The sequence below is a fragment of the Pipistrellus kuhlii genome, unplaced genomic scaffold (assembly GCF_014108245.1).
Source record: "Pipistrellus kuhlii isolate mPipKuh1 unplaced genomic scaffold, mPipKuh1.p scaffold_m20_p_56, whole genome shotgun sequence".
Taxonomy (NCBI): Eukaryota; Metazoa; Chordata; class Mammalia; order Chiroptera; family Vespertilionidae; genus Pipistrellus; species Pipistrellus kuhlii.
Window position 1 is genome coordinate 1,856,388 of NW_023425558.1, and position 15,042 is coordinate 1,871,429.

The 15,042-nt window shown below is 74.7% G+C and overlaps 1 protein-coding gene across 1 annotated transcript in view; it reads right to left on the bottom strand.

Annotated features, from left to right (window-relative positions):
• Nucleotides 1-14,324, bottom strand: part of MUC5B (mucin 5B, oligomeric mucus/gel-forming) — a 62,649-nt gene extending 48,325 nt beyond the window's left edge. Inside the window, exons 1-2 of the mRNA XM_045573788.1 lie at nucleotides 14,208-14,324; nucleotides 12,866-12,925 (exon numbers count right to left, since the gene is read on the bottom strand). Coding sequence (XP_045429744.1) covers nucleotides 12,866-12,925; nucleotides 14,208-14,286 — 139 coding nt within the window. The 5' untranslated portion in view covers nucleotides 14,287-14,324. The remainder of the gene's footprint in view (nucleotides 1-12,865; nucleotides 12,926-14,207) is intronic.
• Between the last annotated feature and the right edge of the window lie 718 nt (nucleotides 14,325-15,042).

A 15,042-nucleotide genomic window follows, 5' to 3' on the forward strand; every position in this document is an offset into this window, starting at 1 on the left:
CCTGCTGCCCCAGCACCTGGAACGGCAGGTCAGGGGCGCGCTCGGCTCGGCACTCCACCGCCCGCGGGGCCTGGCACACCGGGTACCCGTGGGCACGGAGGTTGTCCAGCGTGTCGAAGTCACCGCTGTCGAGGCCGCGTCCCGGGCGGCTGACGTCCATCCACACTGACCACTGGCAGTCCTCCCCACAGGGGGCCACGGAGGCCGTCGGAGGCCGCGGCCTGGGGGTGCTGGTGGGGGCCGGGCTCGTGGCGGGGCTGGGGCGCGGGCCGGGCGGACCCGTGGAGCTCCCGGCTGCGGGAAGAAGGGAGGAGAGGGCCCGGCGTCAGGGACCTGCACGCGCTCGGCCCCTGCCTGTCAGCTGTCTGTCTGTCCGCGATGGCACCCTCCTCTCGGCCAGCCTGGGAGCCTTCGCTGGCAGCGCTGCCCCGGGCACCCGTCCCCTGAGACCCAGGGAGGCTGACCCCCCTGCAGGTGACCGCTCCTGCCCGCTCCGACCTCCCCATCGATTCTCAGGGCCAGGGCCACCCTGCATGGTCCTGGCACAGCTGCCTGCGCTGGGGGACATGCAGGGGAGGGCTGCCTACACTGGGGGGTGGGGAGAGGAGGGGGCTGCCTACACTGGGGGACATGCAGGGGGGGGCTGCCTACACTGGGGGACATGCATGGGGGGGCTGCCTACCACAGGGGGACATGCAGGAGGGGGGGCTGCCTGCGCTGGGGGGCGTGGCGGAGGAGAAGGTGGTGGGCGGGGCCGGGGAGCTGGGGGGCGGGGAGAGGAGGGGCTGCCTACCGCTGGGGGGCGTGGTGGCGGTGGAGGAGGAGGAGAAGGAGAAGGTGGTGGGCGGGGCCGGGGAGCTGGGGCTGCAGGCGACCACGGTCCTCTCGATGGTGCCGTTGGGCCCGCAGCGGGCGGAGATGCAGCCGCCGGTGCCGTCCGCCGTGTGGTAGATGGCTTCCCCGGGCCGGAAGCGCCGCCCGTCGTAGCTGCAGACACAGGCTGCGGGGCGGAGCGGGCGTCAGGGCCGGGGGTGTGGGAGGACCCCGCCCCCGCCCCCGCCCCCGCCCCAGGAAGGCCCCGCTCACCCTCGGCGTCGTAGACGCACCGCACGCCGTTCTCCGTGCAGATGCTGGCGGCAGAGGGGGGAGGGGGTGTCCCAGCTGTGTGTGCGGGCGGGGGGGGCAGGAGCAGCCCCTCGGGGTGCCCGTGGGAGCCTGAGGTCACCTCTCAGGGAGCCCCCCCCCACTTCCTCCCAGGGCGCCCGTCCTGGGTCCTTGGGTGGCTCAGGCTCCGCCCCTTCCCGCAGGCCCCGCCCCTGGGCCCGCCGGGCGGTGGCCTGCGGGGCTCGTGCTGGGGTGGGTGGAAGGCTCGGAGCGCGGGCCGCGGCCGCGGGCCACTCACCAGGAGCGGCAGTTCTCCTCCGCGGGCACCGCCGCGCCCGGCCGGTAGGACTTGCCCTGGACCTGGCAGGACGGGGCCGGGCACGCGGCCACACAGCGCCTGGCGTCCTCGTCAAAGATGGGGGCCTCCGGCGGGCACTTGGGGTAGCAGCCTGGGGGCCGGGGGGGCAGTTCCAGTGCACGCTGCCCAGCCCCGGCCCTGCCGCAGCGCCAGGGGGAGTGCCAGGCTGCACCCACAAAGGCACCGCCAGGGCTCCCCAGGGTCCCGGGCTCCCCAGGCGCCCCCCCTCCGCGGCCAGCAGCCCAGCCCACCTTCCAGGCCAGGCGTGTCGTGCAGGCACTGGCCGCGGGGGTTCCGGCAGGTCCGCAGGCAGGGCGCCCCGCAGGCCTGGTAGTGCCACTCGCACTGGCCCTCGGGGTTGTAGTAGTCGCAGAACAGGGCTGTGGGCAGGGACTTGCTGAGCGGGCAGGGCGCCTCCCCCAGCCCCCGCCAGCCCCGGGCAGCACCGCGGGGGAACAGCCCCAGCCGGCTCCCCCAGCCCCAGCCGGCTCCCGGCACCCCATCTTGGACTAAGTCCCGCCGGCTATTCTGGAGCTTTCCCTCCCGGGACTCCGGACGTGGCCTCGGAGGGCGTGGCCTAGACCGTGTGGCTCCGATGGGCAGTGGGGAGGGTGGCCGCCGGGCCCCCGCTTCTCAGAGGCACCCCCTCGGGGCGGGGACTTGCTCACAGCAGCTCCCCAGCCACGTCGCCCTCTGGACCACTGTCTGTGCTGGGAAGGGGTGGGGCTGGGGGCTCTGCTACCTCTCAGTTCCAGAAGGTTCTACCACATCTGCCCTCTCCAGCCCGTTTCCTCCCAGCTCGCCCCGCCCCCCCCGGGCCGAGCCCACACACTCACGGCAGACGTCCGGGCTGCGCCAGGCCACGCACACGCCCGCGTCGCGGCAGGCCTGGGCGTAGGCGGCCACGGCGGTGCAGAAGCACTCGCAGTCGCCGCCCGAGTCGCAGGCGCACGCGTCGCTCACACAGGCCTCGTAGTACGGGGCCGGCTCCACCTGCGGGGACAGGCCTCAGGCTCCGGCACCCCCGCCCCAGGGTGCTGGCGGGTGGCGGCCTGCGCTGTGGAGCTCGGGCACAGCAAAGGCAGGCTCCCCACGGGGTGTCCTGACCCCAGTCCTCCCCCTCCTCCCTGCTCCCTCCCCCCTCCTCCCTCCCCCCTCCTCCCTCCCCCCTCCTCCCCCCTCCCCCCTCCCCCCCCCCCCCCCCCCTCCCCCCTCCTCCCTCCCCCCTGCTCCCTCCCTCCCCCTCCCCCTCCCCCCAGGCTCCGGAGGGAGGCGCGTACGTGGGCGTGGCAGGCCCGGAAGGTGGCGCTGTTGAGGAGGCTGCACTGCCGCTGGGCCCAGGACCTGCGGTAGGGGTTGGCGGTGCAGGGGTCCGGGGGGGCCGGGGCGTCGGGGCAGGTGGGGGAGAACTTCCAGCTGTTGCCGAACTCCAGAGCGCCGCCCACCACGGACTGGCTGCGCGTGGTGAAGTCGTTGCCGGCGTTGTCGTCGAAGTTCCCGCACAGCCCGCACACCCGCCCCTGCAGACAGAGTGGGGGGCCTCAGGGCAGCGCGGGGGTGGGGGGCTGGAGCCCCCGCCCCGCCCCGGACCAGGAGAGGAAGGGGCCTGAGGCGGAGGGCCCTCCCAGGGACAGGGGTGAGGGCTAAATGGTGTCCCCCGGGAGGGGGGGTGTGAGGGGGAGCAGTGACGGGCGTCCTCGGACGAGGGAGAGGCATGTGGTCTCCGAGGCAGAGGTCAGGGGTTCTGGCCACAAGCCTGGAGCTTTCAGAGGGACCAGCCCCACGACCCCTGTGACCCCTGGACGGGACCTCCGGCTCCAGACCCATCGGAGGAGCCCAGTGTGTCCGCCTGCCCCGCAGCCACAGGATCTGCCGCCCACGGCTCAGGGTCTCCTACCCCACCTCCCGGAGGCCAGCCCCTCTCTGTGTGTCTGTCTTTCTCCCCCACCCCGCACCCCTGCTTCCCCTGGGTCTGGGGCAGTGGTCGGCAAACTGTGGCTCTTGAGCCACATGCGGCTCTCTGGCCCCTTGAGTGTGGCTCTTCCACAAAATACCACGGCCTGGGCGAGTCTGTGTTGAAGAAGTGGCGTTAGAAGAAGCTTAAGTTTAAAAAATGTGGCTCTCCGAAGGAATGTCCATCGTTGTGCTGTGGGTAGTTGGCTCTGTGGACGGATGAGTTTGCCGACCACGGGTCTGGGGCAAGGGGGTGGCAGGCCGGAGCCTCACCTTGAACTCGGGGCTGAGCCTGAGGAAGATGCTGGTCTTCTTGTCCCACAGCAGCACCAGGCCGGCCTCGGTGTCCACCACCAGGTAGATGCCCACCTGGCGGATGGAGTAGGGCGCCTCCCGCCCCGGGCCCTTCTCCATCACCTCCACTTGGCCCTCGCCCAGCTTCAGCTCGTAGCTCTGCACAGGGAGGGCTCACTCAGGGCCGCGGGGACCCAGCCCGCCCCCGCCCGGAGGTCTGCCCGCCCCGCGCCACCCTGGCCGGCCGTGGGCGCGGCCTCCCCGGGGTCCTGAGCCCGCCGGGCGCCCTGCTCACCCCCAGGAAGAGCTTGATGGCCTTGGAGCAGGTGGTCCCCGTGGTGCCGCAGGGGACGTTCTCGGTGACCACGCGGAAGGCGCCCTGGGCGCTGCCGTTCCCACCACAGTGGTCCTGCGGGGACGGGAGGGGCTCGGGCTCAGGCGCCGCGAGGCGGGCCAGCGGGAGGGCGGGAGGGCGGGAGCCGTACCTGCAGCAGTGTGTACTCGCAGGCCCCGTCGAAGCTGTAGCGCTGCCCGTCGAAGGTGAGGTAGTGGCCGTCCCCGAACACGGCGCAGGTGCCCAGGCAGGGCTGCTCCGTGCACTGCCACTTCCGGCTCTTGCAGGTGCTGGGGAGGCGGCAGCGGGGTGTCAGGCCGCAGCCGGCCCCGCACCCCGGCAGCCCCCCGCGGGCCGGGCCGCGCGTACCAGGTGTTGCAGCCCATGCGGATGGTCTGGCCGGCGCGGTAGGGGGCCTCGTTGTGCATGCAGGGGCAGTCGTCCGCCGCCACACAGCTGCCCTCCCCGTCGGCCACCAGCCCGGCGGGGCACACGCAGCCCGGCTCGCACTGGGCGCTGTACTGTGGGCGGGCGGCAGGCTCAGTGGGCGGGCAGGCTCAGTGGGCAGGGGCGGGCGGCAGGCTCAGTGGGCGGGGCGGGCGGCAGGCTCAGTGGGCAGGGGCGGGCGGCAGGCTCAGTGGGCAGGGAAGGGCAGAGGGTCCCCTGAGGCCCGCACACCCTCACAGGTTCCTCCTGGGACCAGCCTGGCGGGGTCTCTGCAGGGGGCCCGGGTGGCCCCGGGCAGGGGCAGGGCACTCACACAGTCCATGTCCAGGGCGTGGCAGCTCTTCGGGCAGCCGGCGCCGGCGGCCCGGGGCGTGGCGTTGCGGCAGTCCTCGTACACCATGGGCGGGGCACACACTGCGGGGGGGGGGGGGGGGCGCTCAGGGGCCGCCCACCGCCCCTCACCCTGCTTCCCTCCAGCCTAGGCTGCGGTGTGCGCGTGTGCACGTGTGTGCGTGTGCCTGTGTGAATGTGTGTGCTCGTATGTGCCTGTGTGAATGTGTGTGCCCGTATGTGCCTGTGCAGTATGTGTGTGCACGTGCGTGCCTGTGCAGTATGTGTGTGCACGTGCGTGCCTGTGCAGTATGTGTGTGCGTGTGCCTGTGTGAATGTGTGTGCACGTATGTGCCTGTGCAGTATGTGTGTGCACGTGCGTGCCTGTGCAGTATGTGTGTGCACGTGCGTGCCTGTGCAGTATGTGTGTGCGTGTGCCTGTGTGAATGTGTGTGCACGTATGTGCCTGTGCAGTATGTGTGTGCACGCCCCCGGCACCCCCACCCTGAGCCCCGAGGGCAGGGACCGCCTGGCCCGACGCTGAATCGCACCCACCCGCTGCCGTGCGAGTGTTTGACCCTGAAGTTTCACAGGAAGATGACCAAGGGCCCCCTCTCTCCCCTCCCCCCTCCCCCCCCCACCCCCTCTCCCCTCCCCCCCCTCCCCCCCCCTCTCCCCTCCCCCCTTCCCCACCCCCTCTCCCCTCCCCCTCACCTGGGTCCGGGGTGTTGCCTCCGATGCAGGTCAGGGTGCCCTGCGTGCAGGTGCTGAGAGGAGAGGCGGTCAGGGTCCGCCCCGCCCTCCTGCCCCCCAGCCCTCCTGCCCTCTCCCCTCCCGCCCCGCGGGGCCCTTACCAGACAGCCCCCCGCTCGTGCAGGGACTCCCCGTTGGGGACCACGCTGTCGCCGTGGTAGCAGGGACAGGCCTCGGCGGGCACGCAGCGGCCCGCGTCGTCCAGGAAGGTGCCGTTGGGGCAGGTGCAGCCGTCCACGGGCACGAAGCTGACACCGCAGGCCGGGTCCTGGCCGCTGAGGGCGCGGCAGGTGGGCTGGCAGGTGCCGACGTGGTAGCGGTAGGTCATGGACGGGGGGCAGGTGTCCATGGGCTTCGCTGCAGGGCGGTGGGGGGCTCAGCACACAGCCCGTCCCCAGGCCCCGCTCCCGCCCCGGCCGCCCTCCTGCGGGGTCCGGGGCCCCCGGAGGCCGTGCCGCACCCCAGCCCCCCACTCACTGCACACGCCGGCCCTCCAGCCCCGCTCCCGCCCCCCAGGCCCCGCTCCCGCCCCGGCCGCCCTCCTGCAGGGTCCGGGGCCCCGGAGGCCGTGCCGCACCCCAGCCCCCCACTCACTGCACACGCCGGCCCTCCAGCCCCGCTCCCGCCCCGGCCGCCCTCCTGCAGGGTCCGGGTCCCCGGAGGCCGTGCCGCACCCCAGCCCCCCACTCACTGCACACGCCGGCCCTCCAGCCCCGCTCCCGCCCCCCAGGCCCCGCTCCCGCCCCGGCCGCCCTCCTGCGGGGTCCGGGGCCCCCGGAGGCCGTGCCGCACCCCAGCCCCCCACTCACTGCACACGCCGGCCCTCCAGCCGCGCAGCAGCACGCCCCGCGCGGCGCAGGCGCGGACGTAGGCGGACAGCGCGGCGCACAGGCAGTCCTCGCTCCTCTCGCAGTTGCACGTGTCGAACAGGCAGTTCTGGGGGCGGGGCGGGCGTCAGGCACCCCGGCCGCCCCGGAGCCCCGCACCCTGCTCTGCAGAACTCGCAGAGGCCTGGGCCCTGTCCCCTGACCACAGGCCCCGCGCAGGCCCCAGCGTGGGGCGCAGGCCCACAGGGGGCCACGTGCCGTGTAAGGGGGGCAACGCCCACTCTCAGGGAGCTTTGCATGCCTGTGGTCCTGGGGCCTCGCACACACATAAACACACATGGTGACACATCTGTGCACTCCAGGTCTCTACGGTACGTCTGAAGCTTTGCTATTTCCCCATCACTTCCTATTATCACTAATTTCCAAACAATTCCTCCCTCAGGATTCGCTGTCCTTGGTTCTGATTTCTCTCCTCCGTGGATGCCCTGCTCCTGGGAGGCTTGTTTGGGCCACGTTCCCGCCCTTCAGCTTCCTCACGGGAACGGGGGTTCCCTTTGTGAATAGGAGGGACCATGGGGGGCATCAGGATCTGAGACGCTTAGGGGACCCCTGGGCTAGGCACGGGGCGCCCCGTCCTCGCGGGCCTGGGCGGGCTGGGCCGGGGACACCGGCAGACGGTGTGCAGGGCGGGCTGCGCGGGGCCTGGGGGCCGGGCCGGCGGCTCACCGAGTAGTAGGGGCCGGGGCCCACGGCGGCGTGGCAGGCGGCGAAGGGGCCGTGCGGGTCGGTGAGCCCGGAGCACCAGTGCTGCGCGAACTTCTCTGCGGGCGGAGGAGGGCGGGTCGGCGGGCAGCGGGCGCCGCGCTCCAACCCCCCCCCAGTCCCCCGAACCCCCGAGCCCCCCGAGCTGCCCGGGTCTGCAGCCGCGTCCCCCCTCCCGCTCCCGGGCCCGAGGGGAGCGGGTGGCCGCCACGTACCGTTCTCCACGCTCAGGGCGCAGGGGTCCTCGAAGCTGCTCCTGACGTTGGGGCAGGCGGCCTGGGTCTTCCAGGTGTTGGCGAAGGCGGCGGCCGTGCCCTCCACCACGCCGCTGAGCGCGCGCAGGTCGTCCGCCTGGTTCTGGTTGAAGTTCCCGCAGAGGCCTGGGCGGGAGGGCGCGTGAGGCGGGACGGCCGGGGGCGGGGCGGGGCGGGGCGTGCACCGTGGGCGGGGCCGTGCCGGGGCGGGGCGTGCGCCGGTGGGCGGGGCCGTGCCGGGGCGGGGCGTGCGCCGGTGGGCGGGGCGGGGGCTGATGGGCGGGGCGGGGCTGGGGCGGGGCTCTCACCGCAGGTCTGGCCGCGGAGCGCGGGCGCCGCCCGCAGGAACGCCTGCATGGTGGGCACCAGCTGCACCTCCGCCTGCAGCCCCAGGCGCGTCTGCAGGACCACGAAGAAGGTGGAGGGCCGGAAGACGGTGACGCCGGCTGCGGACACAGGGCCTGGCTCAGGGGGTGCGGGTGGGGCGGGGGCCGGGGCGGGGCGGGGCGGGGCGGGGCCTCACCTGCCGAGACGGGCAGCTGGGTGACGAGCTGGTTCACAAGCACCTCCCCGCTGGCCTTGACCTCCACGACCTGGAGCAGCGAGGCCGAGGGGGCGCGTTCGCGAGGGGGCGGCTCTGCGGGCCCCGGCCTCCCCCCAGGCTGTGGCATGTGCCTGAGACCTCGTGTCCCCCCAAGTGCTCAGCACCGAGGAGTGCGCTTTCATGGTCACGTGAAACCCAGGACACCACCCCCACCCCCACCCCGCTGGCCTGGCAATCCCTCCGAAGGTTCTGGGGATGGACGCAGTGGACAAACGGGGTGGGAGGCCTGGGGCCAGGCCGGGCGCTCGCTGCCCACGCCAGGGCCAGGGCTGGGCAGTGGTCCTCGCCATGAGGCCCCCTCCCCAGCCGCGCTCTGCACTCACCGTCTGCCCTCCGTCCAGGCTCAGCGTCAGGCTCCGCAGGCAGGTCTCACTGTCCGTCAGGCCGCACCTGCGCAGCTCGGCCAGCACGGTGAAGGCGCTGCTGTTACAGGGCTGTGGACACGGGGCCTCAGGCTCTGTGCCCCCCCTCCCGCCCGCGCCGAACCCCAGGACACGGGGCCTCAGGCTCCGCGCCCCCCCTCCCGCCCGCGCCGAACCCCAGGACACGGGGTCTCAGGCTCCGCGCCCCCTCCCGCCCGCTTCGAACCCCAGGACACGGGGCCTCAGGCTCCGCGCCCCCTCCCGCCCGCTTCGAACCCCAGGACACGGGGCCTCAGGCTCTGCGCCCCCCCCTCCGGCCCGCGCCGAACCCCAGGACACGGGGCCTCAGGCTCCGCGCCCCCCCTCCCGCCCGCGCCGAACCCCAGGACACGGTGCCTCAGGCTCCGCGCCCCCTCCCGCCCGCTCCGAACCCGAGGACACGGGGCCTCAGGCTCCGCGCCCCCTCCCGCCCCCTCCGAACCCCAGGACGCTCAGGAGGGGCCTCAGGCTCCGCGCCCCCCTCGCGCCCGCGCCGAACCCCAGGACACGGGGCCTCAGGCTCCGCGTCCCCCCTCCCGCCCGCGCCGAACCCCAGGACACGGGGCCTCAGGCTCCGCGCCCCCTCCCGCCCCCGCCGAACCCCAGGACGCTCAGGAGGGGCCTCAGGCTCCGCGCCCCCCTCGCGCCCGCGCCGAACCCCAGGACACGGGGCCTCAGGCTCTGCGCCGAACCCCAGGACACGGGGCCTCAGGCTCTGCGCCGAACCCCAGGACACGGGGCCTCAGGCTCCGCGCCCCCCTCGCGCCTGCGCCCAACCCCAGGACACGGAGTCTCAGGCTCCGCGCCCCCTCCCGCCCGCTCCGAACCCCAGGACACGGGGTCTCAGGCTCTGCGCCCCCTCCCGCCCGCGCGGAACCCCAGGACGCTCAGGAGGGGCCCTCTGCGCGGCGGCAGCCCGCGGGACCGCACCTTGGCCAGCACGTAGCTGCAGTCCCCGTGCACCGTGTACATCTTCTCGTCGAAGGTGGAGAAGTGGGCGCCTCCCAGCACCGCGCAGGTGCCGGGGCACGGCACCTCCTGGCAGCTCCACCGGCCCCCGGAGCAGGTGCTGCGGCACAGACAGGCCTCGGTGCCCGCCCCGGCACAGACCCGCCCGCCCCGCCTTCTCCCCGGCCCCGCCCCGGCACAGACCCGCCCACGAGGGAGAGGATCGAGAGTGGCAGCCCCAGGAGGGACCGTCCCAGGGCCCGGGGTGGGGGGGGCACTGTGGGGGAGGGCCGGTCCTACCAGTTGGTGCAGTCCGTGGAGTGGGTGGCCCCCGGCGCGTAGGTGGCCCCGCTGTGCACGCAGGGACACTGGGACACGGGGATGCAGCCCGTCTGGCCGATGTCGTCCAGCACCATCCCTGGGGAGGCAGGCGGGCTGTGTGGCAGGTGCCAGGGGTGGGGGGAAGGCGAGGAGGACTTTGTCCAGGCGTGAGCACGGGGTGGGCCCTCGGCTCTGGTGGCCGGCGCCTCGGTCCCTCAGGCCCAGTGTCCACGGCCACGCCGGGCCCCATGTCAGCGGGCAGAGGGACGGACGCAGGAGGCACTGTACGGCCCTGGGGGAGGGCGGGTGGGGGCGGGGGCTCACCCTCGGGGCAGAAGCAGCCGGCCACGCAGTGGTCCTCGCAGAGCTGGGAGTGCTCCCAGTTGGAGCAGGTGTCGGTGCAGGGCGAGCCGCACTCCCGGTACTGCATGTTGTGGGGGCAGCTCTGGGCTGCAGGGGGGAGGAGGGCATGTCACACCGGGGCCAGCGGGGGCCCCAGGCAGGGTGGGGGCCCCAGGCAGGGCGGGGCGGGCGGGGGCAGGCACACTCACGGCAGAGGCCGGGGCCCCGCCAGTCCGGGGGCAGCCCGCCGGCGTGGGCGCACTGGCGGGAGTACTCGGCCAGCGTGAGGCAGGCGCAGCGGGCGGGGTCGGCGTGCTGGCAGAGGCACAGGTCCTGCCGGCAGGCGCTCAGGAAGCTGCCGGCGTCCACCAGGGCGTGGCAGCCCATGAACTGCTCGCCGAGCAGCAGCTCCTCGCAGAGGCCCTGGGGCAGAGCGGGCTCCTGAGTGCGGCTCCGGGCCCGGGTCCCGGTCCCCGGTCCCCTCACCCGCCAGTGGGTGACCCCGCCCCGGCCGGCCCCCACGCTGGGCTCACCGAGCTGAGGGAGCAGTTCCCCGAGGGCGCGGGCGCGGGGTCCTGGCACTGCTCCATGGGACCGTCCAGCTTCTGCAGGTTCCCGAACTCCACGGCGCTCAGCCTGGCGCCTGCGGGAGCACCACCGCTGGCTTTGCAGGCCCGAGAGCATGCCTTGGGCCGGGTCACAAGTGTGTGCACGCGTGTGCACGCGTGCATGCTGGGATGGTGTGGGTGTGTGCGGGCACATCCATGCACATGCCTGTACATAGCTGTGCGCAGGTCTGCACACGTGTGTGTGTGCATGCGTGTGGGTGCAGGTGTGCGAAGCTGGAGCCCTCTGACGTGGAATGGCGGGGGCGGGGGCGGGCGGGGAGTGGCTCACCGTGGGAGAGGAACTCGTCAAACACCGGCACGCCGTTGAAGTCCCCGCAGAGCCCGCAGGTCTGGTTGGCGAACTTGGGGTCCAGCTCGAGCTGAGGGAGCGGCCGCGTCAGGCCCGGCCCGACCGGGCGTCAGGGCCGGAGGGACCGGGGGCGGAGCCCGGCGCCCAGGGACTCGGCCGCTCCGAGGGCTCCTGGGCTGGGACCCGCCCCGGCGCCCCACGGGGCCACGGACTCAGCGACATCCGGTCCCCGGGCCCTGCCAGGGCCCTGGCCCCACCTGCCCGCCCTCCGCCCGCCCTCCGCCCGCCCGGCTCACCAGGAGGCTGCCGTCCTGGTTCCACATGAAGACCAGGCCGAGCCGGGCCGCCACCTTCAGGAAGCTGGTGCTGTGCTCCACCAGGACCCCCGCCTGGCTGAAGGGCAGCTGTGTCCTGCGGGAGAGCCGGGCGTGAGGACAGCGCGGGGCTGGCCCTGGCAGGGAGGTCCTACGGCCACGGCGGGACAGGGCAGGGGGCGGGACGGGGACGGGGCAGGGAGAGGGGACGGGGACAGGGCAGCGGGCGGGACGGGGACAGGGCAGGGAGAGGGGACGGGGACGGGGCAGGGAGAGGGGACGGGGACAGGGCAGGGAGAGGGGACGGGGACGGGGCAGCGGGAGGGATGGGGACAGGGCAGCGGGAGGGATGGGGACGGGGCAGGGAGAGGGGCGGGGACAGGGCAGCGGGCGGGACGGGGACGGGGCAGGGAGAGGGGACGGGGACGGGGATGGGGACGGGGCAGGGAGAGGGGACGGGGACGGAGCAGCGGGAGAGGGGGCGGGGACGGGGCAGGGAGAGGGGACGGAGACAGGGCAGCGGGCGGGATGGGGACGGGGCAGGGAGAGGGGATGGGGACGGGGACGGGGACGGGGCAGTGGGGGCCCCCCCTTCACTCCTGAGGGTGACCCCCCGCCCTCGGACCCGGGCCCAGGCTCACGGGCGGCCGTTGACCAGGACGGAGTTGGGGGTCAGCTGCAGGACGAGGCCGCGGAGCTTCATGGTGACGCCGTGCGGGGCGCCGGCCGGGCCGCGGCGCAGCTGCACGTTGAAGTCCTCGTAGGCGGCCCCGCAGTGCGCCGAGAAGACGTAGTTGCAGCGGCCGGGGAAGCGGAACACGTCGCCGTCGAAGGTCTTGTAGTGGGAGTCGCCCCACGTGCTGCACACCCGGCCGCCGTGCGCCCGGCTCAGGGCTGCGGGAGGGGCGGGCGTGCTGAGGGCCCCCCCGCCGGCACCTGCCCCAGCCGGGCACTGGGGGTCCCGCCGTGCGCCCGGCTCAGGGCTGCGGGAGGGGCGGGCGTGCTGAGGGCCCCCCCGCCGGCACCTGCCCCAGCCGGGCACTGGGGGTCCCGCCGTGCGCCCGGCTCAGGGCTGCGGGAGGGGCAGGCGTGCTGAGGGCCCCCCTGCCGGCACCTGCCCCAGCCGGGCACTGGGGGTCCCGCCGTGCGCCCGGCTCAGGGCTGCGGGAGGGGCAGGCGTGCTGAGGGCCCCCCCGCCGGCACCTGCCCCAGCCGGGCACTGGGGGTCCCGCCGTGCGCCCGGCTCAGGGCTGCGGGAGGGGCAGGCGTGCTGAGGGCCCCCCTGCCGGCACCTGCCCCAGCCGGGCACTGGGGGTCCCGCCGTGCGCCCGGCTCAGGGCTGCGGGAGGGGCGGGCGGGCGTGCTGAGGGCCCCCCCGCCAGCACCTGCCCCAGCCGGGCACTGGGGGTCCCGCCGGCGCCCGGCTCAGGGCTGCGGGAGGGGCGGGCGTGCTGAGGGCCCCCCCGCCGGCACCTGCCCCAGCCGGGCACTGGGGGTCCTGCCGGCGCGGGGGCCCTCGTCCAGCGCTGGGTGTCCCCCAGGAAGCGGCCCGGCCTGAGGGAGGAGGCCCCACCACAGCCCAGCCCTGCGGGTCCACTCACCGCGCACCACGGGGGCGGTCCTCGGAGGCGGGAGGATGGTCACCCCGCGGAGGGCATCGCCTGCGGGGACAGGGCGGTGACACACAGCCCCCGGCTCCTCTGCCCCCCGGGGGGGGGGCAGGGCGGTGACACACAGCCCCCGGCTCCTCTGCCCCCCGGGGGGGCAGTGTGGGGAGAGGGTCTGCCCAGCGCCACGGGGCTCCCAGGCCAGCTCTGCTTCCGCAGGCCACGCCCAGGCCACCTGCTGGCCGCACTCACGCCCCCGAGGCCCCAGGCCTTCTGCCCGGTGCTCCTGGCGCCCAGAATCTCCGAAGCGCCTGGAGGGGCCCAGGGCCGGAGCCGCCCCTCGGCACTGAGGTCCGGGCCGGGGAGCCGTGCTGGGAGACACCAGGGCTGGGAGGGCGGGAGGCTGAGCTTGGGGCCCCAGCCAGGCAGCGTGGACACCGACACACCCCGAGAGGCCAGCCCCCCTGCGTGCATGTGGGGTCTCCAGCCAAGCCCTGGCCCCGCGGTGGGGCCGGCTGGGAGGCACCCCGGGGTGATGGGGCGGCTCTGGGAGGAGGGCAGACTCACCACTGGGCCCCTGGGGGGCGGGAGGGAGGTGCGGGTGCTCATGGCCGGGTGCAGAGCTGAGCTGGGCCCCGCCTGTGGGGAGAGGGGGCGCTGGCCTGAGCCGGGCGGCGAGAGGCGTGCGGTGCCTGAGGGGGGCCGGCCGCCTGGGCCCACTGCTGAGCCAGGCGCTCCTGTGGCACCCCTCAGCTTAGCCCGCCAGCGGGGGGTCCCCCAGCCAGACCTGGGGTCTCCGGGACCTCCACTCACTGTTCCCTCATTCACAACTCGTTTCCCCGTGGCAGACCCCTGCCCAGCAGCCGGGGCGCGGCCTCTAAGCGGCCCGACAGCTGGTCAGGAGGCACTAGGCTCCCCAGGAAAACGGGGGGCAGGTTGGGGGCCGAAGTGGGGGAGGAGCTGGTCCACAGGGGGTGCCGGCCACGGAGCAGGGGCGCAGCTGGGGAGGCAGGGTGCTGTCAGCCCCAGGCTGCCCGGGTACCGGAGGCTGATTTCTGGGGTCCCAGAGCGGAGAGGGGAGGAGGGAGGAGGGAGGAGGGGGGAGGGGGAGGAGGCCGGGAGCGGTGAGCATGGAGAACCGGAGGGCGAGGCGTGTGGGTCGGGGGCAGCGAGGGCCAGGACCCGGCTCCGCTCCGCCTCAGCCTGCAGCCCGGAGCTGGCCACGGCGGGCATCCTCCGCCCGTCCGGAGCAGGACAGGCCTGAGCCGCTGCCGCCCGGCCGGGGCCACCATGGCGGGGCGGCGGGCGCCGGCCGGACAGGCGGCCGGCAGCTCACCTGTGTGCTGGGCGCAGGCCAGGCCCAGGGAGAGGGCCAGGGCCCAGAGCGGCACCGGCTCCCTGCGGCCGACACCCATGGCAGAGGTTCGAGAGGCAGCGCGGGGAGGGCCGCGGGCAGGAGGCTTTGTACCCGGCGCCGAGGCCACGTGACGCCTCCGCGGGCGGGGCGGGGCGGGCGAGGCCCCCTCACCAGGTAAACAATGGGCACGGCTGTGGGCTGGCCGGCGGCCGGGGCCAGGCGGAGATGGGGTGGGGACAAAGGTGGGGGTAGGGGGTTGGGGGGCCTGGCTCCCTGAGGGCACCCCATCCTGGCTCAGGCGTCCTGCCTCTGGGCCCGCCCTGAGGGATGCTAGCCGGTGCTCATGCGGCCGGAGCCGAGCGCCCGGCGTCAGAGAGGCCGGGTCTCCTCACCAGGCCAGCCTCGCCCCCTGGAGAGGGGCTGGGGCGGCTCCCGGCAGGCCTTTCTCCCCACCCCACCCCCTGTGCACCCCGGCCCCACGCACCCTGCTGTGCTTTAGCTCCTGGCCCCGGGCGCATGGGCAGGGGCAGTGGGTAGGGGCAGCTGGATTCACAGCCTGTGGCTGGGAGGGCAGGGGTGTCTGCCCAGCTGTGCAGCAATGCCACCTGGCCTGACCCCGTCCCCCAGGCCTCACCCTGATGGTCCGGCAGAAACAGCACAGGCGTGTGAACCCTGCCTCAGGCCACGGCGTATGCACACCCGGCCCCAGGCCACGGCGGTGGACGCCCAGCCCAGGCCACGGCGGTGCACACCCGGCCCCAGGCCACGGCGTATGCACACCCGGCCCAGGCCACGGCGGTGGACGCCCAGCCCA